Genomic DNA, 24004 nt, shown 5'->3' on the forward strand with positions numbered 1-24004 from the left:
AAATAAAAGAGAACATGAGGAGAGGTTTGTTGAGATGCAGAATCAAATGCAAAGTCAAATCCAGAGTCAGGTGCAAGAGCAAATAACGCAATACTTCCACACCATGTTTCCAGACAGCCATCCTCCTAGCCAGGGGTTATGAGACTTTTTCTATATGCTTGTTTGTCTTTCCCATGACATTTAACTTTTTTTGTATTATTTTCGTACAATACTTAGACTATATTAGATAACTCTGTATGTATTAAGTAAAACCTTTTTTAACTCTGCATGTATTAAGTAAAACATTTTTAAACTCTAGATGTATTAAGTAAAACCTTTTTAACTCCGCCAATGTACAACTAACGTTTTACATTGCCGGTCCCAAGCCCGGATAAAGGAGGAGGGAGAAGGTATGCCATGGATTCATCACTATGAGTTTATTTGTTGCAGATTTTAAATTCATTGAAATGTATTTTATGTCCTTTTTGTCTTCTTTTTTCCATTTTATTGTACCTATCTGAAATTGGTAGCTTTCTCCAGCAGACCATAAAGTTATGACATTTTGGATGTTGGGATCATGCATCTTGAACTCAAACCTATTGGAGTGCTTTTGACTGGACAAGTGGGTTATGTTGTCAGTGGCATGCGATCAACCAAAGAAGCACGTGTTGGTGATACTCTTTATCATACTAAAAGCATTGTAGAGCCTCTTCCAGGTATTTCTTCTTTTATCATTACATCACTTAGTAATGCCATTTGTTAAATTTATAGCTTGAGTTGTCGGTATGAAGGGACGTGTTTGGAGCTGTTAATTTAAATTGATTCAATTGCTTTGCAAGATATGGTGATATGTGTACTGGGTATTTGATTCTTCATCTTTTTAGGTAGGCCTAGGAAGTGGGGAATTTGGAAAAATGGTACCTTGTCTGCAGTGTAATTATTTTTAAGGAATTATCAATATCCCAAAATCATATGGAAATTAATTACAGCATTTTTAATTCTACTGTCTTTATTCTCTATTTTTATTTTCTTCCTTATTCTTGATTTTTGGCTTTTGCATATGGAATGTAGAGTTACAACACATTCTGATTTGGTTGTTCGGGCAAAAACATTGGGTGTGGAGGTCAAAGTGATACACAATGCATCAGTAATGAATGCAGTTGGGGTTTGTGGTTTGCAACTCTACCGCTACGGTGAGACAATTTCTATACCATTTTTCACCGACACATGGAGGCCTGATAGTTTCTACGAGAAGATTCAGAGAAATCGCATACTCGGATTGCATACTCTTTGCTTGTTGGGTGAGGTTCTACTGCACTTAAATCCATTGTGGATTTAGCCTATTGTTTCTTGAAGTTTAAAGCTCTGGTTTCTCTATAGCTCTTTACTTGTTGCAAGTCGCAGCCTCACATTGGCTATCAATTTGATCATGAATTGTTGTTATAATCTCTCTGTTATTTTACAAAACGGCTAGAAATGGACTTCTCTTCCATGATGAAGGCAAGAACTTTCTGTCCTTGATGCTACAATGTATGTGTGGTCCATCCGTACATCAATTGGACGGTTCAATTAGTGGTACAGCCTCTTGGATGGTCCATAGCCCAAAATCATTTTTTTTATCGGTAGCCCAAAATCATATTAATCAACTGTCTCAACCATCCGCTTGGGAGCAAAATGAACTACAAATTTTGACAGGCTAAGAGAAGAATGGTTTTAACTGTATGAATTAAGCCAATTATATATTTATATTGAATCGGTTGTTTCATTAGATTTTGAAATCATGACGGATTTATGAATAGAGTTTCTAACTTTCTAGTCAATGAAAGATGTGATTCTTACTCACCTAGAGTTCGGATTTTTAGTTATTGACCAAACAAAATGAAAGAAGCTTCACTCCTTGAACTATAAATCAAAACTGAATTTTAGTAATTGGTAATCATTCTTGACTAATTGTCTGAATTTTATCCATGCCTTTTTTTTAGTTGAATTCATAATTGTTTGAATTGTGTAATCTCCAATTACTGACATTACCATTGCACACTTAAGATTGTCCAATATGCTATCAGACTATTACCCACCCAAGTGGTGACCCCCTAGTTGAACTGCATGGATCAATTTATAAGTGGGGGTATTCATATGCATGGCATTGGGCGCAAAACTTGTGTGTTCTTTTTTGATATAAAAACCTTGCTAAAAAATTCTTGTAGGTTATTTTGTTTTTGTGAGAAATTTAGGACTTGCTTCTTGATGATGTTGTTTTTTAATCCTAGAAAAACTAACCTTAGATTGTAAAACTGCAGATATACGTGTGAAGGAACCCTCACTGGAATCTTTGTGCAGGTAGATATCTAAAACTTCTCTTTCTTGCAAAACATTACAAACTGCATGGACTTATCTGTTGTGTGGTTTGTGCCTCTTAAAATTTTCCAGGGGAAGAAAGCAGTATGAAGCACCAAAATATATGACAATCCATACTGCCATTGAACAGCTCTTGGAGGTTGAGCAGTTACGTGGAGAATCTGGTAAGATACACAAGCTTTTCCCATCTTATATGGCTTGTCTTGTTCTACATCTAGATATATTTTTTCATAAGTTTCTACATCTAGTAATTTTTCCGCTGGTCTAGTGTGGTGACATCTTTTTGGAGCTTAATCGTCACGTAGATTGGTTCTAATGTCTGGGGATATCTAGTGCTAATAATAGAGTTTGGAGGTTTATGAGACTCAGCTTCCCTATACTTGAGACATGCATCTACACATGTCCAGCACCATTGTTGACACTACAATGTGGAGAATGCACAACATTATGGCCTATTTGGAAATAAAAAGGAAAAGGAAATACCCCTCCTATCTATAGGAACAATCTAGCTTATTGAGTGGGGCCCGTTCCCTTCCCTACAGCATAGTTGCTAGCCAGATGAGGAATGGGTTTACTTGAAACATGAAAGGAAAAGAAGAGGATAAAAAAAAAAAAAACAAAATAATTGTTCAAAATTGACCCTCCTTAGACTCATCAAACATGTGTTACTCTATCTCTATTTTGAAGAATGACACATGCTGTCATCTATAAATCATGCATTTTAAGTATGTCTCATGAGACCTCCTATGGGGCAATTAATATGACTACCCTGCTTGCATACTTGTGTTCTTATCCTGACACGAGCACTCTGTTGTTGTCATTTCTTGGTTTTTCTACATTTTAAGATGATCTTCTTTAAATATCACCGTATTCTTTTGTTGGATATGGATTTACTCGAGTGGAGGATTTCATTATCAAGCACTCGTTAGGCGTCTCTCAGTTTGTGAGGCCATGGGTTCTGCTAGCTGCATTTGCACAGATAAAACTGGGACATTGACAACCAACCTTTATCACTCCCACAGAATCAATATCGAAAAATTCGTGCACATAACAATCCTAAACCTGAACTCATAACAATCCTAAATCAATACGCAAATGAATCTTTTTTTGAGTCATCAAGAAATCTCTGTGATTAGGTTTAGTGTCCATCCTATTTGATGCAAATGAATGTGATGGCCTCTGTGGAAACTCAAATGATATTTGTTACGTTGGACGTGAGACATTTAGGTTCACACTACCCTCAGAAAAATAAGAAGCCCACTTATATAGTGATGGCAAACTTATAATTAATTGGAGGGAGATGAGAAGAGGAGTGGGGGCAATAGGGTCAAACGGGGCATACCATTAATTCAAAATGCAGAGTATCTTGAATTTAAGCATAAATTCAAGCATATCAAAAATGCCTAAAAAAGTTGAGTGGGGGCAATTGCCCCCAATGTCTCCTTACTAGCTCTGTCCCTGATTTCAACTGATTTTGCGAAGGGCCATGGCCAAAATCTTGGGCACCAATTACTTCATTTATTATTCTATGAGTTCAAGTTTAGACCGATATTGATTTAGGATTGTTATGTGCACAGAATTAAATGAATTAATTCCTAAAATTCAGGTACCTACTTCATTGTGTTAGATAACTCCTAGCTTATGACTATACTTAACAGAAGAATTAGTCTTTTGATATGCTTTGTGACGTAGATTGATATGCATGTGTTGTCCACTTTGTCCCCCTGTAAAGGTCTCTGATACTTCACCCTGGATGTCCACTTTTTAAAGCTTTATGTGTAGTGAGCATCAGATTGATATATCGGGGAAATAGCCATTACGTTCTTCATTTTAACGTTGCAAAGGATTTATGGTTCACCTTTATTTGCTTGTTCGGGTCTGAATTAAAACATTTTCATTTCGTTTACTGTGTGGAGGTGTGCATCAATTTTAATTGCAGGAAATACAATAATTGGTGCATATGCTGCAGGAAGGCTTATTGATGCATGGGATGAGATGGGCTGGGTTGGGTTGGCTTTTGTAAATTTTTTTTTATAACAAAATAGCATATACTGATGGACTTAAAAAGTCTGTCGGTCACTATGTGAAAAAAGCCCATATTTGACGGTCTTAGCCCGTCAATTTTCTCAAAATTTGACGGACCCTCCCATCAAATTTGCCCGTCAAATATTCTCTTGTAGAATTTTTTTTTTGACGGCCTTGGACTATCAAATTATTAGAGAATGGGCTTTAAAAAAAAAAAAAAAAATTCCATAGATTATGACCATCGAATTTGGAGGTTTAACAAATAATAACACGGTCCTCTAATTCACCAATCACAGTGAACAAAATAATAAAAAAAAATCAGAAAAATAAAAAACAAATGAAAAATCATAGAACAAGAATATGATGAGCATCCATATTGACTGAAGAACAAAGAAGAGAAAATTGAATCAATATTCATGAATTAATATTTTGAAATTGAAATAGACCCAGCTTTACATTAAATCAAAGAAAAAAAGAAGAGATAACTAAAGAACAAAATCTGAGTAAGAAAAGAAAATAAATTTGGTGGCCCAATTGATTTCCTTCACTGACATGCACTTGTTGATTGCTTCTTTGCAGCTCTGACCTTCTTCGCAGCCTCTTTTAGAGCATCCATTGCCACATTATAAACATGTACAGATTTTACCCCTTCATCCATTGCTTGATGAACACCTGTATGATGGTAGATGCATTCACATACCCATCAAAAAACAAGTTTACGCTATCACTCCTGAGTTATAGACATTTCCCCAAAAAATGTGTCCCGCATTCTCTACATCAAGATAAGCACAATATCCTGCAAAATAGAAATAAAACTCTTCAATTTTTCTGAGTTTTTTATTACCTCCACAGAACAATAATACATAAGCTACACATTTATTAAATCAAATGAATGCATTTAATAAATCAGCTAGTTCAAGTGTATGTGGTATTAAAGCATCATCATTTTCATACATGTTGTATCTAAAGGACTGACTCAGGTTATTTGCAAGTGTATGCATTTAATAAATCAGCTAGTTCAAGTTTAGGAGTTGATAACCTTCAGGGACTATAGTCTGCAGCTCACACACTCCGCTAATCCAAATATAAAATTGAAATTTGAAGTTTCAACATAACAAGAACTAAATAAAAGGGGGAAAAGAAGAAAATCTGGAAGTGTTGCACCAGAATCTGTGGAAAGTCAGACTCCAACAAGAGCAATCTCATTTAGAAGAATCCATGCCACATATTTGTACTTGCATCTATTACAAGCACAGGATCCAGCACCACATGAAACATATTTCACTCGAGATGAGATATCCTACTACAAACTCATTTTCTTAAACAATTCAAGAAGCCAAAGAGTATAGTGACAGAACACCCTTAAGCACACAATAGAAAGATAGATATAGTAATGGAGAAGAAACTAACTTCATTATTGTCCTCAGGAAGAGATGATGGACACTCACAGAATCAAATGTCTCCAAAGGAAGACTCTCTCAATGCCATCGAATAACATCATTTCCCTCTCTATGGACAAGCCTTATGTTCTCTAATCCCAAAAGATCAAGTCCACGATCAATTTACTTCTTCTCTCTTTCTTTTTCTGGAACCTCATTAGACATCCATAGTTCTGAACCTGGTGCCAAGAATGACTCTAGTACCTGAAAAATGACATTGGAGAAGCAACAAATCAAGTTAGAGAATGAAATGTCTTCTCTTCATTGGTGAAGAATGCCCATAGAGACTGAAATTTCTCCAGTAACAGGAATGAAACATCATAATAGAAATCAAGAACTGCTCAATTGAGAGATCGAGAGAGAGAGAGAGAGAGAGAGAGAGAGAGAGACAGAGAGAGAGAGAGAGAGAGAGAGACGAAGAAGCTGAAAATAAGAAATACAAAATGAAGGTTGAATTAAGTTACTGAGAAAATGGCCGAAAGCTCAATAGATTAGTAATTTGGAAGGTGTTTGATAGCAAGGAAATAAGAGGTGTTCAAGAAACTCTGTCTCCGTATTCATGGTAAGTGGAAAATGTGTTGTTTTATTTACATATCGTTTTTCCTGCATGCATTATACTGTGCATTTCTTAAAGAACTTGTTTTCAATCTCAGCTATTGATGAAGTTAAGGCCTCTTAAAGGCCAAGCATTGTGAATGCACATTTCCTTGTCCACTGCTCCACCTGCAGAGAAACAGAAGACATCCAAAAAAAAGGCATACCTTTCCATATGCTTTCATTTCTTGCACCAAACACCCCCTTAAGTGTATAAAGGGAACTATTATCAGAACTACACAAATGACTTCAATGTGATACTGAAGGACTAGTTAATGTTTGTGCAAAATGTTATCCATATGAGAACCAAAAACTGGAGTCCAAATATAAGATGTTGATATTGTCAAGCACTAGTTAATGTTTGAACACCACCTGCACTAGTTAAAAGGTGGTCTAAACTGATTTTCACAAGCTCGGCAGGGTAACTAAGCTTATCAAGTTGAAAATGAAAACATCCTTCCCAAATCAAATCCAAGTTTTCACAGCCTTGTCCTTATTTGCAAAACTCAATTCATTAAGAAGAACAAAACCTATTAATAGTCCATGAAAATATTTTTTGTCAAAATTAATCTTATAGAACTATAGCAATATTATCATGTGAAGTTGCAAACCTTCTCTTGGGTCCATCATCCTTAACATGTATGTGTGTGGCAATGTCTACATCAAGCTGCCAAAGAAAAAGAAAAATGTCAATAAGTCTATTTATGTTGGTACAGACACTAGGAATGGAAGTAAACATGTGTCTACACTCTACATTAGAAGTCGATTGTCCCATGGAAACACCTTACATAGAAAAAAATTTCAGTTGAACCATGATCCAAGTTTTAAAACACAACACATGAAGGTGTTCTTGGACACTCAAACCTGTTGCATTCTAGACATGATATGATTTCAGCTTGCAGAAATGGAGGTAACTGTATATAATAGATATTTTATGGATTGTAAGAAACATTTATCAGAAAACATTGAACCATGTGTCACTGGATTAGACCATGGAAACATTGAATACATGCCTTTCTCCCATGTGGAGTGAGTGAGGCAAAGGCATAAGATGTGATAAATTGTATAAATAGACATCCAAAAATAAAATGAAAATCTATGTGCTTACAGGACATATCCGATCCGTCCATCAGGCAAAAGCATTGGCATCATCGCCATGCCAGTAAGAGTGGGCCCCATACCATATATCAGTGGCTGCAAAATAAACATAATTCAATATCAGAAATGTAAAAAAACACATCAAGTTATATTCAATCATATGTTTTATAAATGACAATTAGTATACAAAATTGCAACTTTATTGGTGGAAGACTAAAAAATGTAAGCCTCACATTTAAGTAAATCTGTGGAAGCCATCCTCTCTAGTAAATAGTTGCCATTGCCCAACCAAGGAAGCTTCCAATCTCTTTGCTTCCTTCGGCCCCTTGTCTCATAATTAGTAAACCATTGTTCTGAAGAACCCAGACAATTGAAAAGAAAAGGAAAGGAATCATTAGTACTAAAAATAGAAATCTGCCATGTATAAGAATTTAAGAGAAAATTACTTTAAAGATCATGCAATAGGGAATTCCAAATTACTTTAAAGGCCGCCTCATAGTTGGGAATTTCTTCTAAATGCACATGAATTGTCAATCTTTGTTTTTCCCTTAATTCCCTTATTGCAATCTATTGTGCAAACTCTAATCAGTTGGTTTTAATGACCATCATAACTCTTCTACTTTTACCAAAAAGCAAACCCCTACTTTCACAAAACAACAAGCAAGCTAAAATATAAGAAGTAGACAGAAGTCTTTTTTCTATTAATCATATCCAAGCTAAATTTTTTTTATTTACTTGGATCATGAGCAAATGTCTGGATAGTGGACAATCCATCCTAAAGTCAATATGAAAATTTGAAATGCTAATCAACATTTGAAACACACATTGAAGTACATCAATTCTGTTGTGAACTAAAACTTATAAGGCTATGAACTAGAAACTGAGAAGTGGAGACTTAAATTGATCTGAATTTTCAGATGTTCAGGATCATTTTGTATAAAATTGTAATAATTCTATTAAAAAAGAAAAATCAAGAAAAGATCTGCATGAAGATTACAGAAAGTATAAAGGCCTCCCTTACAACAGAAATTTTGTGTACCAAAGTCCAAACTAACCAGATTGTAAAGAGGAAGCAGGTCTATAGCAGTAGAGCTCCTCAGAAACGTCATATGCATGTAGATATAATTGAACCCAACAAGTCTACAAGACATCTTTCAAAATAAGCTTTGTAAGCAACTTGGAAATCAATTTTACACTCCATTTCTTTATGAGATAAATTTGATGAAAATTAAGGTTTCACTGGATCATTATATAGCTGTTTATGAGCACTTTTCCCATCTAATATGTTAATTATATTACTGCTACCAACAAGAAAACTCTCTTCTGTATCAAAAAGAAGTTTTTTTTTTTACTTCTATGTTTTGAAACAGGAACTGTTTCATTGTAGATATTTTGGCTTCTCTTTACTCAGCCTACCAACTGTTCAAAGGTGTACGTGACATTGCATACAGAGGACTCATCATCTCAGACAAGATCTCAGACCCCCTAAGCTTAATTGTTGGTCAGGTAAAAAATGCTCTTCAGGATTTTTACTTGGGGACCATCACTTATTGTGAAATCCTGAGGTACACATACATCTGTCTGGTACGCATCACGTGCATGCAAAGTTGATACAACTGATGATTAGGACCATCTGATTGGGTCAATTTCAGGTACCAAGTGGGACAAACCTATCAATGATTTGCCCCATCGTCCTATTTCTCCCTTTTTCTCTGGTATCACACCAACACTATTCACTTGTCCAACTAATTTGGATATCTAACCATTCTAAATTCTAACAATAATGAGATGAATACCAATAATTTTACACAAACTAGTTGTGCTTTTTCATAGAAATTTTCACCTGAATCAAAACAAATTTTTGATGATGCAATTAAACAAAATAAGACTAGTAAATTTTCTAGAGGCTCAAAAGATAAAGAAGCTCTAACAAAGGCTCATCAAATGTTATACAGTCATCCATCAACAAAAAAGCAACTGATTGCTCATACAAAGAGCTGTTCAAGGTACCAATTGGTTTGAAACCTTCTTGGAAACAGACTATAAATACAAAAGACAATGACATTGTGATTTCCTCTACAATTGCATAAGATCTTTATCTAGAAGCAAAAAAATTTTACTCATCTCCACATTCAGACATTATCTAGAAGCATCAAATTACATGCTTCAAAATATAGGAATCTATCGGTATCGAGATTGATACGAAATATATCGGATAAAAAACCTAAATCTTCAATACAAATCTAAAGATATTGGATAAAAAATCTTAATACAGTTTATATAAAGAAAAGAGAGATTACCTAGCCCGAAGTCACAATGATTCCTCGCTTGTCACATGAGGTGATGCAACAGGTGAGAGTGCCTTTGTGACCAATCTGATCATGAGGATCAGATCTAGATCGAGATCGTTCGATCAAATACAGTGGGAGATGAGATCTATCGTGTGAGACAGATCAAAAGAGAGATCGATTGAGAAAGAGACTGAGAGAGAAATGGAGAGGTCAATCAATCGATGGAGAGGTCGATCGAGAGAGAGAGAGAGAGAAAGAGTGAAAAAGTGAGGTCGATCGATTGAGAGAGCGACTGTGAGAAAGTGATGGAGAGGTCGATAGATCGAGAGAGAGAGAGAGAGAGCGCGCGAGGTCGACCGAGAGAGAGAGACTGTGAGAAGTCAATCAATCGATGACTGTGAGAGATATTATACGATTCTTTACTGTGAGTTTCCAACACAACATTTCCTTCGTTTCTTTACTAATTCTACCTTGAGATATCCAAGTTTTTTTCTTAATTGCAGAGAAACAGCGAGAGAGAGAAGCAGAGAGAAGAGAGAAACAGTGAGAGTGATCGACCAAACATGAAAACGTGGTCCACAGGCCGTGGTGTTTTGGACTTTAAAATTCGACGGGCCAGGCCCAACAAATTTTTTTATACAAATTTGGGATTTTCACGTAGTGGGTATAAGATATAGCGACGGCAAATATACTGTCGGTAAAAGGTGTAAATACTAATGAAAACCCAATTTCTGAAAAAAAAAATTTCCAGAAAATAAGGGATATACCGACAGGAAATTTATTGCGTCGTCGCTAAAACAAATACCGACACGACTATCTCCGACGAGTGCCGACGAAAAATCTATCCGTCGATAAAAGATTCTGCGACAGATTTAGGAGGATTTAGCAACGGATCTAACCGTCGGTATAGATCTCTTTTCTAGTAGTGGCTAGAGATGCTTTCATCAAGATTTCGATATAGATACTTTTCATCAAGATACGATCGAAATCTTGATGAAAGCATCTCTGGTTCTGACACACATCCACTTCAAAAATGTCTCACACGATGTACATTTCAAGGTTACTTCCGCATGACTCTTAAATATAATAGATAATGCTCTGTAGAATAATTGCTTGGTGACCCTTAAATCAACTATGCCCCATAGTTTTCTTTTTAGGATATTTGGAAATCTCTTTGTGTTAATTAACAAATCTATTTGGTGATGTGTATGCGCTGAAGTTTCCTTTTATAGAAGGGTATTTTTTTTTTTTTTTACCTTTTTCGGATGGCTTTGGAATTCTCTATGTATTAATTAACAAATCTTTTTATTTAGTGTATCTTTAGGTTTTTATTAAGAGTCTTGCGAGAGAGATCATGTGGGACATTTTTGATGTGAAAGTGCATAGGAGTTATAGATGCTTTTCATCGAGATCTCAATACCCCTCAATGTTACTTCAGAATTATCCTTTTATTAAAGGGTAATTTTTTCAAAAGTCGTGTTGGAGTAACATTGAAATGTACATTTTAATGTTACTTCAGCATTATCCTTTTTTCAATTACATTTGAAATGGTAGTTGGTGGGCTTGGGAAATATTGATTGTTGGCCCTACATGTGTCTATATAACTGTGTTCCACGTAGATTCAAGATAACATCGCCCAAGGCCCACATACATGTTTACCCTTCCCTAATTGGGAGAAAATCCTTTGTAGCGGCCTATCCTTATAGTTCTTTCTTTTTTTTTTTTTTGATAAGTATCATTATATTCATGAAAATAAGGCTAGACCGGTCGAGATGACCAACCTAGCAGAACCTTACATAAGGAACTACTCACGAGAAATACAATGAATCCCCTCCCAATTGTAAAGAAAGTCCTCAAAAAACAGCCCCCAATTATAGCTCTTTCTAGCGTTATTCAACGATTAGAAAAGCGCCACGGCAACATGTTAGTAAAAACAAGATAACCACCACCGTTTAAAATTTGATGTTATGTGACCATCCATTTTTTAAACAATGGATCATCTAGAAAAAAAAATATATATATATATTTTTTTTATAATTAAATCAGATATAAGCCATTAATACAAGAGGGCTGTTGTGTTATTTTTTTTATTTATAAAAAATGACATTCTCAGGACTTTGGAAACAGTGCTACAAGGACATGGCGCTACAGAGGACATGCTCCTCTCTAAATTCCCATTTTTAAAAAAATTTAAAAATATGAGAGCTATTAACACACCAACTTTTATTTATATTACACCAATCGTATTAATTTCATAAGGATCAGTGTGTTTTCCGTAAAAGTAGGTGTGCAATAGAATCTCTCAAAAATGTTTCTTTATAATTAAATGATGAAAATAACATTAAAAAATTGTATTTCAAAGTGAACTAAAGTAGATGGCGTTGATGTACCTATAATTGCAAGCCAAAATGTACTATGATTTGGACCCAACTAAAAGCCTCATCAATCCATGAAGATTGTTAGGGAAAATATTCTAACGAATTGGAAAAATTGCGATATTAGATTTAATTAGGTTTATCCCCCTTAACCAAAACTCAATTTCTTTTTTGATTGATAAATTAAAGATGAAATCTTAAAACGTAAATTATTAAATAACAATTTAAACAAAATCAAAATCTCATTGTTAATTCATCAAAAAGGACTAGGACTTATGGTTAGAGAGTAAATCTAATATAACAAATTTCACGCATCGTGGCATTACTAAAATTTATCGAAAAATAAAGTAGCATCAAAGTCACCCACGACGAAGATGCTTGCTCCACGGATAGAGTGAAAATGGTCTTTATTTACTTAATTCCTATTCAATGTCTAGTAGCGCAAAAAACGGTGTTGGATTGATGACAATTAACAAATTTGTAATGTTCAAATGCTCTATTGAATTTTTATTCACATTTATAGTCTTCACTTATGTACAAATTCTTCTAATCTTTAATAAATAAAATTCAATCCTCGTAAACAATTGGATTTATAGTTGAGAACTAACTGTTGAATAGACTCTATCCATTGATTGGATCACCATCATTTAAAATTTATAGAAGAGTCTAGATCGTATGCACCCAGGGTACGTGGAGGATTGAAACCGTCATCCAACACCTCAACAAATGCCATATAAGCCAGAATCCAAGGAAATTTTAATGAGGATATATTATATATAGGCATCAATCTCTTGGATTGGTTGCTAACATGACGTGTTGAGGTGTCGGATGCACACTGGGTGCATAGATTTTGTGATTTTGTTGAGAAAACCGAATAATATACAATAATTTGTTTCCTATCATTTTAACATACTCCACACATTATTACTTAAAAGACTGTTGGTAGCTTGATTTACTCTCCAACGTTTAGATCTGCATAATTTCTTTAGAATGAATTACCAATCAAACAGCATAGATGGCCCATCATGATCTTGCTTAGTAATGGTATTTTGAATAATGTTAAATATTATAGATCAAGCAGTGTAGAATATTTGCCTGGTATTCGACCATCAGCCAAAGTTTCCTTTTTTAGGATGGCTTTGAAAATCTCTTTATATTAATTAACAGATCTTTTTGCCACTGCGTGCCTTAAGGGCACATGATAAGATGCATTAAACGCCTCCAAACTTTATTTTCCTACTAAAATTGTCTTTAGAAAAAGCTTTTTTTTTTTTCCTTTAATTTCTAAGGGACGGATTAAGATGCATTGAGTACAAATTGAAAATAAATTTTTTTTTTTTTTTTATAGAAAAAAATAGGAGATTTTTTATAAGAAAATAAAGTTTGGAGGTGTATTCAATGTATTTTAAAATGTGCCTTTTGGGCACTTGTTAACAAAACCCTTCATTAAAGGGTAATTTTGTCAATTATCATTGATGTGGTAGTTAGTTGGGAAATAAATATTGTGACCCTATGCAGCACAGACAAACAATTTCAACAGTTGTTTGCAATTTGGATTAGGCTCACGTAAAATCCTTAATGTAACAAATAGATATCTAAACAAAAAATAGAGAGAATTTCTATTGGCACACTAAGGCAGTGTTTGTTTGCGTTATTTTTCAGTGTTTATTATTGAAAAAAATTAAATTCAGCACTTTTTGTCAAAATAGCGCGTTTGTTTACTCTATATTTTCAGAGTTTATTGCTGAAAATAAGTGAAAAAAATTCAGTACTATTTTGATGCTGAAAAAAAGTGCTGAAGCGGTAAGCACTTTGCTCAAGTATGTCCTTCATTTTCTGAGCATGGACAAGTATGCCCTTATTATATCCCATGAATAAGTATATAAGCACCCCACAAATTAATAAACCCACACCATGGCTAAATTATTTTGTCTTATATGAGTTAAAAGTTTTGGAATGAGTTGATTTTTGGTGAGGATGATCTCCTCATTAGTATATAAAATCCCCACAACTGAATAAATCTACACCATGGCTAAATTATTTTGTCTTATATCGGTTAAAAGTTTTGGAATTAGTTGATTTTTGATGAGGATGATCTCTACAATGAGGAGATCATCCGCACAAAAAATTAGCACATCCTGAAACTTCTAACCCTATCAAAACAAGTTCAAGAATCGTAAATCATCTTTAAAATATATATATATATATTTTTGACGAATTAGAAGTTTCAAAATAGACTGATTTTTTGTGAGAATGATCTCTAGACCATCCTCACTAAAAATGTGTTTATTCCAAAAATTTTAACCCATATAAAAAAAAAATTGGCTATGGTGTAGGTTGCCCTTATTAATTCATAAGGTGCTTTTATAATTACACATCCTTTATTTCTATCGAAAATTATTCATCCAAAATTAAGTTATTTTAATGTTGATTTAAAATTTTGGTGACTTGTATGACATTACTATTTTTAATTTGAAATTTGTGGGCTTTTATAAATAGAAATTATTATTTATAAATTGAATATTTGAGTATTATTTATTATTTAAAAATGAATTATATTTTAATTTTATAAGAAATAATATATTTTATTATGTTTGATAAGAAATAGGCATTTGAAATATGCAAATAATGTATAATATGATTTTAAGGGTAACAAAGAAAATTTATCAACTTCAGCAATGTGTAACATATATGATTCAACATCTAAACAAACAACTTTTTCAGCACTTAAATTCAACGCTTATAAGTTTCAACGCTTAATGCTATTTAACACTTATTTTTTTTCAGTTTAACAAACAACACCTAACTTTTATTGATTCTTAACCAATGTTTTATTTTTGCTAGAATTTAATAAGTAAAAGTTGGGGTGCCAATAGCAACTCTCTCAAAAATTTCGTAATAAATTTATTAAATGATGAGAATCTATATAATAAAACACAATCATAAGATCTACCTTAACTATAGTTATGGGAGAGAAATGTCTCATTCACCCTTTTGTGTGAATCTCATTTAATTGCATTCTTTCTTCACTCCTTCAATTTTATTGTCTTTCCTTTCATCTCCTTCATTTTTTTTAATAATGTCCCTCTAATTATTAGTTTTCCTTTTTAACCCCCTTTAACCTTAATGATATTTTAATAAAACATAATTGTAAGGCCCACATTTATCATTGTTACAGTGGATAAAAATCCTATCCACTTCTTTATAATGTTCCACTTTATCGTCTTCTCTCTTCACCCTTCAATTTTATTGTCTTTTATTTTCTCTTTCCCCTCATTTTTTCAATCTTAACCTTCTAATTACTATTTTGCTCCTTGACCAAAAGTCAACACCCCTTTTTGGTTGATGCATTAAAGATGAAAATTTCAAATTTAAATTATTAAATAAAATCATGATCTAATCGTTAATTCGTTAACAAGAAATGAACTTCGACTTCTGATAAGAGGTTAAACCTAATCTTGCATTTTGTAGAAGAGTAAATCTAATATCGCTAATTTTGTAGGGAACATTGTTAAAATTTATTGATAAATCAAATATCATCAAAGGGCTCCACCTACAAGTTATATTCCATTAATAGAGTGAAAATGGTCTTCATATTCGATGACCAGTCACATAAAAAAAGGGTGTTGGATTTGGATTCGTTAATGATCTGGTTCAATAGATGACTCGCCCAAGTCATCTTGATATCATTCATGAATGAGATAGATAGACATGGCATCTCAACTATATTGTCTCTCGCAAGATAAATAAGATAACTCGGATGAGCTAACACTACGTCAAAAATGGCCAAAAACGACTGCTCAAGAGAGTCGTTTAAAAGAAAAAACGAGAGCTGAAAACATCGCAGTAACAGTCGTTTTAAACAGAGTCGTCTTTAATAAACGACTGTCTTGAGCAGTCGGCAAAAGCGACTGTTGTCAACAGTCAGAAAAAACGACTGTTGTTAACAGTAGTTAAGAACGACTTAGTTCCAAAATACGACTGTTTATAGCTATCGTTTTGTCTGGATTTTATAATATAAAAAAATTGTTATTCTGGATTTATAAAAATGTAGGCTGGTCCTTGCATTTAAGCCTCACACATGATCATGTATTAATTGCATCCAACATCAAACAATTGTTACTTGATTCAAACAGTTGTCATTGTCAATGAAGAATTGCCAGATGAGAAATTCTCCTAAATATAATCCATAAATTCTGAGAAAGTACCAAATAAAAAAATGGTAAAAGATTATTACATGATCTGTTGGGTGTTTTTACACCATACAATTGATAGAGAAACACAAAATTAGCATACATCATATGAACAAAACTATTGATGAAAATTTAACCATGAAAAGGGGCTGCCTCCCAACAAGAAAATCTCATTTTCCACGTCTCTAACCCATTGACACACTTGCTTTTTTTTATCGCCAAAGTCTGCAAATCCCATTTTCAACCAAAGTTAGAAGGAGAGACGATTGCATCTGGTAAAGAAAATAAAATAATGGATTGTTTTAATGCTTTCTTGAAGCTTTCAACTAGAGCATCTATATCATTAAGCGCCATGTATTCCTGATAGATAAACAATAGCACTATTAGGAAGCTTTAAAGCTGAAGATTTTTATAATGTTAAATGAGTTTGTGTGATCACAAACTCCCCAGGCTTTTGGACAGCTTTAAATGAGTTTGTGTCATCTCAATACTTGAATAGAAATCCACACAAGATGCAATACAGACTTGGGCATCCGAGAAAGACCTTGCAATTATACCAGCAAGCACTTAAAATAATGGTAACCTTATCCTTGTTCCTATAAATTGGAAAACCAATATTAAAAGGGAATGGTTCAAGAGATGATCAATGAGAAATTCTTTGTAAGAAAGAAATTGTAATCAAAACTTAAATAATGCAGCCTGCATTGTCAGAAATTCGGGAAAAAATGCAGAGGAAGAGGAAGAAAAAACACATGAGAGGGTGCGTGGCACACTATGCAACGAGCTATGCCTTACTTTCCTTCAACTATGACTTTTTCTTGGAATGAGATCTATAAGTCTTTGGATCACTTACCCAACTTCAATACTATTGATCAAATGTCTAAAGAATATCTCTGAACCCAACTCTACTTTTTCTCGTCAATTAAATTTATTTCCAAATTTATCCACCTTATTTAATTCACTCTGCACCTAGACTTTTCTAATAGGTGAAAAAATTTAGCTAGGACATCACATACAAGAATGATTGATTGTCTACAAAACACAAGATGACAAGTGAGATGCACATGAAAATGTTGGACGCATCAATTAGTGAGCTACTTTTTTTTTTTTTAAACCGTCCAATGAAATGCAACATAACTGATAGGTTTAATACTCTGATCCTAATCCCCAGCATTTGTGCCACATATGCTGATATCATGTTTAAAAATAGTCATGACACATCCATAATATTGATCAACGTTCTAATACTTTAACTAAAATAGAGACCCAGACGTGCTATCATGCTCCAATTAATCATTTAAAAATACATCTAGTGACAAATTCTATAGAGCACCTCTTTCTTGGACCAAAAATGCAGGAGAAACATTAGGAAAAATCCTTTGCATGAGGAAATAAGTAGCAAGTTCCTCACTCCCCTCCTTTTGCCATTTCTGTATGGTTTCCCTCACATTGCCTCCATAGATGTTGTTCCCTAAAGTTAAATGATGACCAATCATTATCAACTTAAGTAAAGGAAGAATGAGTTTAGAGAACTAAATGATGACCAATCATAGTCATAGCAACAATAAAGGCACAATAAGTTTTGAGAGAATTAGACCTCTTCCTTCTCGTTGGGGTTTTAGAACTAATAATTCGGGTCTTTCGATGACCTTTTTCATGACATCTAAATTGTCCTAACTCCACAGCTCTGCAAAGCACTCCCATAGCTTCATAACATCGTCCTCATTCTCGATGAATCTGCATGTTCTGATTGTTTTCTCTCAGCAAACTTGTTCACAAAAACAAAGAAAGAAATAAAGAAAGAAAGAAAGAAAGAACTTATTTGTTTATTAAAAACTAGATGTGGTTTTGATGGTTGATTATACAACTAGATTTGGCTGAATTTTAATGTAAAAATATTTGTGACAAAAAATAGTTATAGTTTCTTTTAAGTTCTTTTACATTCAAGGGACTTAATTGGTAGGACTAGAAGCCAAATACACCACTCCTATTAAAAGATTTATAAATGATTTTAAAAAACATAAGAGCTGGAAAAGCTGACCTATTATAAAAGGTGAATGTGTTACCTTTCAAGAACATTTGGCTTAGCCAAATCTTGTTGAATCTTCTTGGTTCCTACCAAATGATAGGAAATAGATGGGCACTTGATGATCGTTTGTAAAGCTTGCAATAGAGATGCAGAGATAAAGATTTGAACTAAGACTTTGGGCAAGTCGAATTCGTTCCACAGGGACAGTTTGGATTCAAAAACTCATTCGGATAAACACACCAAAACAGAATTGGAAAACATATTTTTCTTAAAGAACAAAATTGATTTATTTAAAATAGAGAAGCAATTAACAACTAGTTTGTAAATGAAATTGAAACTACAAATAGAGATTGAGGAAAGAGGGTGTGGAGAGGTCAATTCAACCTTTGCAATTCATCCAAAATGCTGATTTGTTCTAATTATAACTCGATCCACGTAGCAAGTCATTGCTCGAGGATCGGAAGATAAATCGAGTTAAACATTGATGGTAACCAAAGAGTATTCATGAGAATTCCAACTTCAAACAAGTGTAACTGACTTATACTTCAATTCTTCACATAGCATGATTGTTCTTGAGCTTATCTAAGTAACAATCATCTAAGCTTGATTTGAATGTATAAACTTGCTAGTCTTGTTCTAAGAGGAATTTCAGAATTAACACATAAAGCAGAAATAAAGAATTTAAAACAACATAAGTAGGATGAAATTGCTCCGGCATTCTTGACCTCTCTACGGAGAGTCTAGCCGATCATCGCAAGATTCATATTGCAGAAATTAATAACAGAATGAAGAACATGGGTGAAGAAGATGATGATCAATCTAAAATCCTTATTTATAGCTCTCCAACAAATTACAAAGATAAAGAATTGAGCACTCTTGATGTTCTCACTACACTCAAGAGATCTCTCAATAGAAAATTACAGAGAATTAAAGAGAGGAAAAATCAAAAAGTAGAGAAGAAGAGAGCAAGGAGAAGACCCCTTCTCTAAAATCAACCCTCCAATTTATAACATTTGTATTCGGGTAATTGGGTCAACTTTTCGGATGATTTGCTTCGAACTACCCATTCAGTTACAACCACCGAAGCAATTGGAAGCTTCTGTGAAAATCTCGAGGACAAATTCCTCGAGATGACCGCGGCGCGGTCATGCCTAGCCGCGGCGCGGTGACGTGGCGCCCAAATCGATCGAGATTTTTGTGGATGCTTCCTTTCGGCTCGTGTATTGTAACCGTAATTGTTTCGCGATTTGTTAGTTTCCACGTGCGCTACAATTAACACTAATATATCATTAGCTCTATTAATTTGGATAAATAAAATAATTTTGTAATTTTTTAAAGGAACTAACATTTATGTAATGGTAATCTTAGTGCAATTGTGGTCCCAAAATTGAATAATTGGGACCTTATCACTTGATAGCTGAGGATTGCTCCATTAGTAGCCTTGCACTCCATTCTTACTTGATAAATGAGAATTAAGTATCTTGTTGGGATAAATATATCAACAGAGAATAATAGAAAAGAAGAAATGCCTACTGATTCTGACAAATAATCATTTGGGGTATATCGAACTCTGAAATATATGACTGCGATTGCTTGGTCACCTCTGTATGTAAAAAAAAAAAAGCTTTAAAATTATCAAATTTAGAGCACAAAACCACACAAAACACAAAAGAACAAGGAAAAGAAGAAACATACACAAGAAGTGTTCCATCTGGCGGTAATAGACTCATTCATCCATCGATTCTCCTCTAGTAGATGCCCGATCATGATGCAAGCACAAAGAAGTGCGACAAACAGGTTGAGTGAAACCACATCACCGTATTTTAAGGTCAAAACCATCCCCAATTTGGCCAAAACAGAACCAAACTCAAAAGCCATTCCCTACACCTCTATCAATCGAAACAAACAAAACAGGATGATTCAATTTTCCTGTAATGCGAACTCCACATTTCCAACAGTCCATCCTAGATACTTCTATACAAAATCTACAACATTCCAGATCAAAATCAAAGTTCTTTTTCTTAGTGGTACATGTTTAAGTGGGAATCATAGTATTGTTTTTCCATTCCTAGTAATCAAACAAGACTTCTATGAAGTTTCAAGAATGTTAGCCCCAACTGGATGCAATCATCAAGTACAGAAAGTGTCCAATCACAATGCATGATACCAATGGAATAGCTAACCAACCAACCAATTGACGAATCAATAATCAGAGACATGGGAAACATACATCGGTGAGGAAAAAATATATATAACTCAAATGTAGAACTTCCCATCTGTCTCTACCTCAGTAATACTGCCCAAAGATAGATAAATTAGTAAAATTGGGTAAAACCCATGTCACCAGGGAAATCTAAGGTCGATGATAATGGTTTCTCAGCAGCATAAAGGATGCATGGCTCGAATAAGAAATGATAATGGTTAAAGATTACATAACATGGGCAAATATGTTTTTGAAATAAGATATTCCATAGGCCCACTCTTCATGCGTGCCAAATGTAGTACTACATATGATCTACTTAACATGTATATATGAAGTTTTATCTTATTATATTGAATTGTGGTTGTAATTAAACTTACTTCTTTGGATAGTTATAGTTGGGATAAATCATCCTTAGCTTGTCGATCAAATCCCGCACACTGACCGTGTGTGACGCACTACTTCAAGATTCTCATATGCCAGCACCAGTGCGACAGCAACATCTTGGACATCAACCATCGGACGTACTCTGTTTTCCGTTGTGTCAATTCCATCTGTTTACAGACACGTGTAGGATGAGAATGCAACATAAAAAATGAGAAATATTCAAACTTCCCACATGGAAACAAGTGGACTAATGATTAAAAATTCTGATTTTATAAATTCATGAAAGGGTTTAACAGAGCCAATGCACATCATGAAAGATGGAAAAATTAAGCATTGAAATCCAGTAGTATGGAGACGAACAGAAACATTGTTTTGGCATTATAGACCTATATATGTAGACATCCATGCACCACACTCACAGAGACACAAAGAAAATGGATATAGCTTATGGTATAAGGTGAGACCTTGCAAAATCTTGATGAGAACAGAACTACTAGCATTCGTTGTAGATTGCAGCATTAGCCCGATAACAAGGCAGGGACAAATTGCTACAACATCAAGCCCACTTCCTTATAACTTCACAGACTAAGAGAACATTATAAGTTCTATTACAAAGGTATACTCACCTCATGTTGTTAAGGATACAAGAGTGTATGTTTCCGTAAACTGTCTTCTCATGTACTTTAACATAATCCCAAACCCCAAGCTGCCTTTTCTTTTTATTCCAGAAAAGCAAAATAGTATAAGTATTAATCATCAACAAACAAACAATACAATTGTGAATCGCCCTAACCCTCAAGTTCTTCAGCATTTTTTTGGCGTGCACACACCCAAATGATACAGGATGACAACATGAACAGAAAATAAACAAATAAGAATTGAGAACTAAAACACTAACCTATTTTCTTACCCTTCCCCAGTCAATCTAGCGGGGATCCCTCACAGGCTGTAACCCCACCACCTCCAACAATCATTCGGACTTGTGACCATCATTTTTCCCTCCTCCTTTATCCAGGCTTGCACCTCCTATTTCTATGCAACATGTTTCATTTCAAAGGAGATGAGGGGGTTCAAGGATGAGGTGGTCATAAGAAAAGACACAAGCAGATTATTTTTTGTTGTTTGGAACAAAGGTATTCGACCCTCTTAGGGCACCCGACTAACCTCGGGAACATGCAATCCCCTCCCAACAAGTAATTTATTTATGCAATCAACGATGGGAAATTTTAATTTTTATTTATTTATTTAAATCCATGTTTCTAACTTCACCAGATATGATTGTAACTAAATATGAAAACACTACAGTAAAATAGGTCTATAGCAACAATTTTATAATGAGAAATTAAAGTAGGCAAGTATATGTGCGGCAATAGATCACCATGGGATATTGTACATACTACGTAATGAAAATTTGCACAATTAGCTACATTGTAATGTAAACTACCTGAGTTGGAGGCTTAAGTACAAGCGAGTTTCCGACTATCAAACAAGACTTAACTCAAGAGTTTCAAATTAGTTCTTGTGACAGAGGAAAATCAAGAGAGAGAGAGGCTTCAAACCTTGAACGAGCAAAGCAAACGCCGAATAAAGACAAATCAAGAGACACATTCACCAATAAAATAAACGAAGTTTGCGAAAACTCACAAAAAATATGAACACTTTAAATGAAGATTTTGAAGTATTAAACATCAGAACATCTGTAAGAATCAAAGTTCCAGTTTTCAGCCAAAAAAAAAAAAAGCATTTTTCTTTATTTTCAGAATCCTTCTCCAATGATAGAATCCAGATTCAAATTAGTTCTTGTTAGAGAGAAGATTATCGAAAAATGAAGCTTCAAACATCGAATTAGCAAAGCTAACACTGAATAAAGACGAATCAATACACACAATGAGCAATAAAATCAACAAAGCTTCAACAAGAGTCCGATCAATTTGCGAAAAATTACAAAACAAATTTACATTGAAATTTCTTGTTCACTATGTCTTCCAAATCCGAATGAAAAAAAAAATTGAAAACTTAAAACATAACCTAGCTTATGTTCTACTACACTATGTAGATACCAAAAAAATTCAGAAATTTTGATGAACACGAACTTATGAAGAAATTCAACAAAATTTTTTTTCAGATTCATCCGAAAAAAATTCAAAAAAAATTTGATTTCGGTCCATATTTGGGAACAAATCCTGCCATATCTTCATTTGTAAATCTTGAAGTTGAGAACAAAACACTTTCATTTGTGAGGTTGGATCAATGACCAATAATATAACATTTATTGAAATCCTAAATTAATTAAGAAAAATCAGAGATTTAATAAAAAACTTTAACAAACCTCAAGATTCGATCACAAATCAAGCAAAGGGAGGGAGATCGAACAAAGCCCTAAAACTTTCGATCAAACGTCGATCGATTCTACCCTAAAACTGCCAAATCGAAATCTGATTGCGTCTTCAAAATCACAGATTCTGTGAGTAAGAGATCGAGCGAAGATCTTTTGATCAAACTCCGATCGATTTCTTTCCAAAAAAAAATTCTGATTGAAACTTAGAGGTTTGATCTTCTTCTTGAAATCGAGACAGATTCGAGAAGAGTGACGGATTCGATAGAAAGCAAGAAGGCAGACAATCAAGTGAGAGAGAGAGTGAGAGGAGAGACAGAACGAGTAGAGAGAGAATCGAGAGCAGTCGAGCGAGAGAGAAAGAGGAGAGACACAGTTGAATGAGAGAAGAGAGAAGAAGTTCGAGCTTCTGTAAACGAATGTCTGTAAACGAAGGTCGAAGGTCTGTAAACGAAGGTGAAGGTCGAAGGTCGAAGGTCTGTAACTGTAAACGAAGGTCAGAAAGTAATTTTCTTTTAGAGTAGCTATTGGCACCGCAACTTTTACTTCTTACCGTCAATGAGTTAAAACGACAGCTAAAAACTATCGTAATGAACGACAGCCTTTAGCAGTCGTTTTTAGCGCAACTGTAGCGCCGATGAAAACGTAATATGACCATGGTTTTTAAACTCGTCCGAGACCGAGACGTATTGCCCGAGTTA

General features: G+C 34.3%; 1 protein-coding gene and 3 long non-coding RNA genes across 7 annotated transcripts; 1 reads left to right on the plus strand and 3 right to left on the minus strand.

The window, feature by feature from the left end:
* The first annotated feature begins 332 nt into the window (after window positions 1-332).
* On the plus strand, window positions 333-2755 carry LOC147405378 (putative diphthine methyl ester synthase). The gene is made up of 5 exons (XM_086432691.1): window positions 333-389; window positions 523-695; window positions 1051-1280; window positions 2280-2319; window positions 2410-2755. The coding sequence occupies exons 3-5, from the start codon at window positions 1130-1132 to the stop codon at window positions 2603-2605; spliced, it is 387 nt and encodes a 128-aa protein (XP_086288817.1). The 5' UTR covers window positions 333-389; window positions 523-695; window positions 1051-1129; the 3' UTR covers window positions 2606-2755.
* Window positions 2756-4723: 1968 nt separating this feature from the next.
* LOC147405379 (uncharacterized) lies at window positions 4724-10417 on the minus strand. 4 transcript variants are annotated; one of them, XR_015175912.1, is made up of 7 exons: window positions 9794-10411; window positions 8549-8644; window positions 7727-7846; window positions 7504-7589; window positions 7007-7062; window positions 5811-6005; window positions 4724-5158 (listed from the first exon to the last, which is right to left on the minus strand). It is a non-coding gene; the product is annotated as an uncharacterized LOC147405379 (long non-coding RNA). The 4 variants fall into 4 exon arrangements; XR_015175913.1 differs by having other exon boundaries at window positions 8549-8633; window positions 9794-10410; XR_015175914.1 differs by lacking the exon at window positions 8549-8644 and having other exon boundaries at window positions 5811-6524; window positions 9794-10417.
* Window positions 10418-16204: 5787 nt separating this feature from the next.
* On the minus strand, window positions 16205-18407 carry LOC147405380 (uncharacterized). Its single transcript, XR_015175917.1, has 3 exons — window positions 17950-18407; window positions 17686-17823; window positions 16205-16577 (listed from the first exon to the last, which is right to left on the minus strand). It is a non-coding gene; the product is annotated as an uncharacterized LOC147405380 (long non-coding RNA).
* A 1387-nt stretch (window positions 18408-19794) lies between these two features.
* LOC147405381 (uncharacterized) lies at window positions 19795-23739 on the minus strand. Its single transcript, XR_015175916.1, has 5 exons — window positions 21595-23739; window positions 21433-21516; window positions 20962-21135; window positions 20077-20270; window positions 19795-19982 (listed from the first exon to the last, which is right to left on the minus strand). It is a non-coding gene; the product is annotated as an uncharacterized LOC147405381 (long non-coding RNA).
* Window positions 23740-24004: the final 265 nt, after the last annotated feature.

The sequence above is a fragment of the Akebia trifoliata genome, chromosome 3 (genome assembly GCF_017979445.1).
Source record: "Akebia trifoliata isolate Shusen 1 chromosome 3, ASM1797944v1, whole genome shotgun sequence".
Classification (NCBI taxonomy): Eukaryota; Viridiplantae; Streptophyta; class Magnoliopsida; order Ranunculales; family Lardizabalaceae; genus Akebia; species Akebia trifoliata.

Bases quoted from the DNA above. Each gene is read 5' to 3' on its own strand.
- LOC147405378 (XM_086432691.1), top strand. From the start codon at position 1,130: ATGAATGCAGTTGGGGTTTGTGGTTTGCAACTCTACCGCTACGGTGAG. The intron at 1,281-2,279 runs GTGAGGTTCTAC...GTAAAACTGCAG, and splicing joins GCATACTCTTTGCTTGTTGG to ATATACGTGTGAAGGAACCC. The intron at 2,320-2,409 runs GTAGATATCTAA...AAAATTTTCCAG, and splicing joins TCACTGGAATCTTTGTGCAG to GGGAAGAAAGCAGTATGAAG.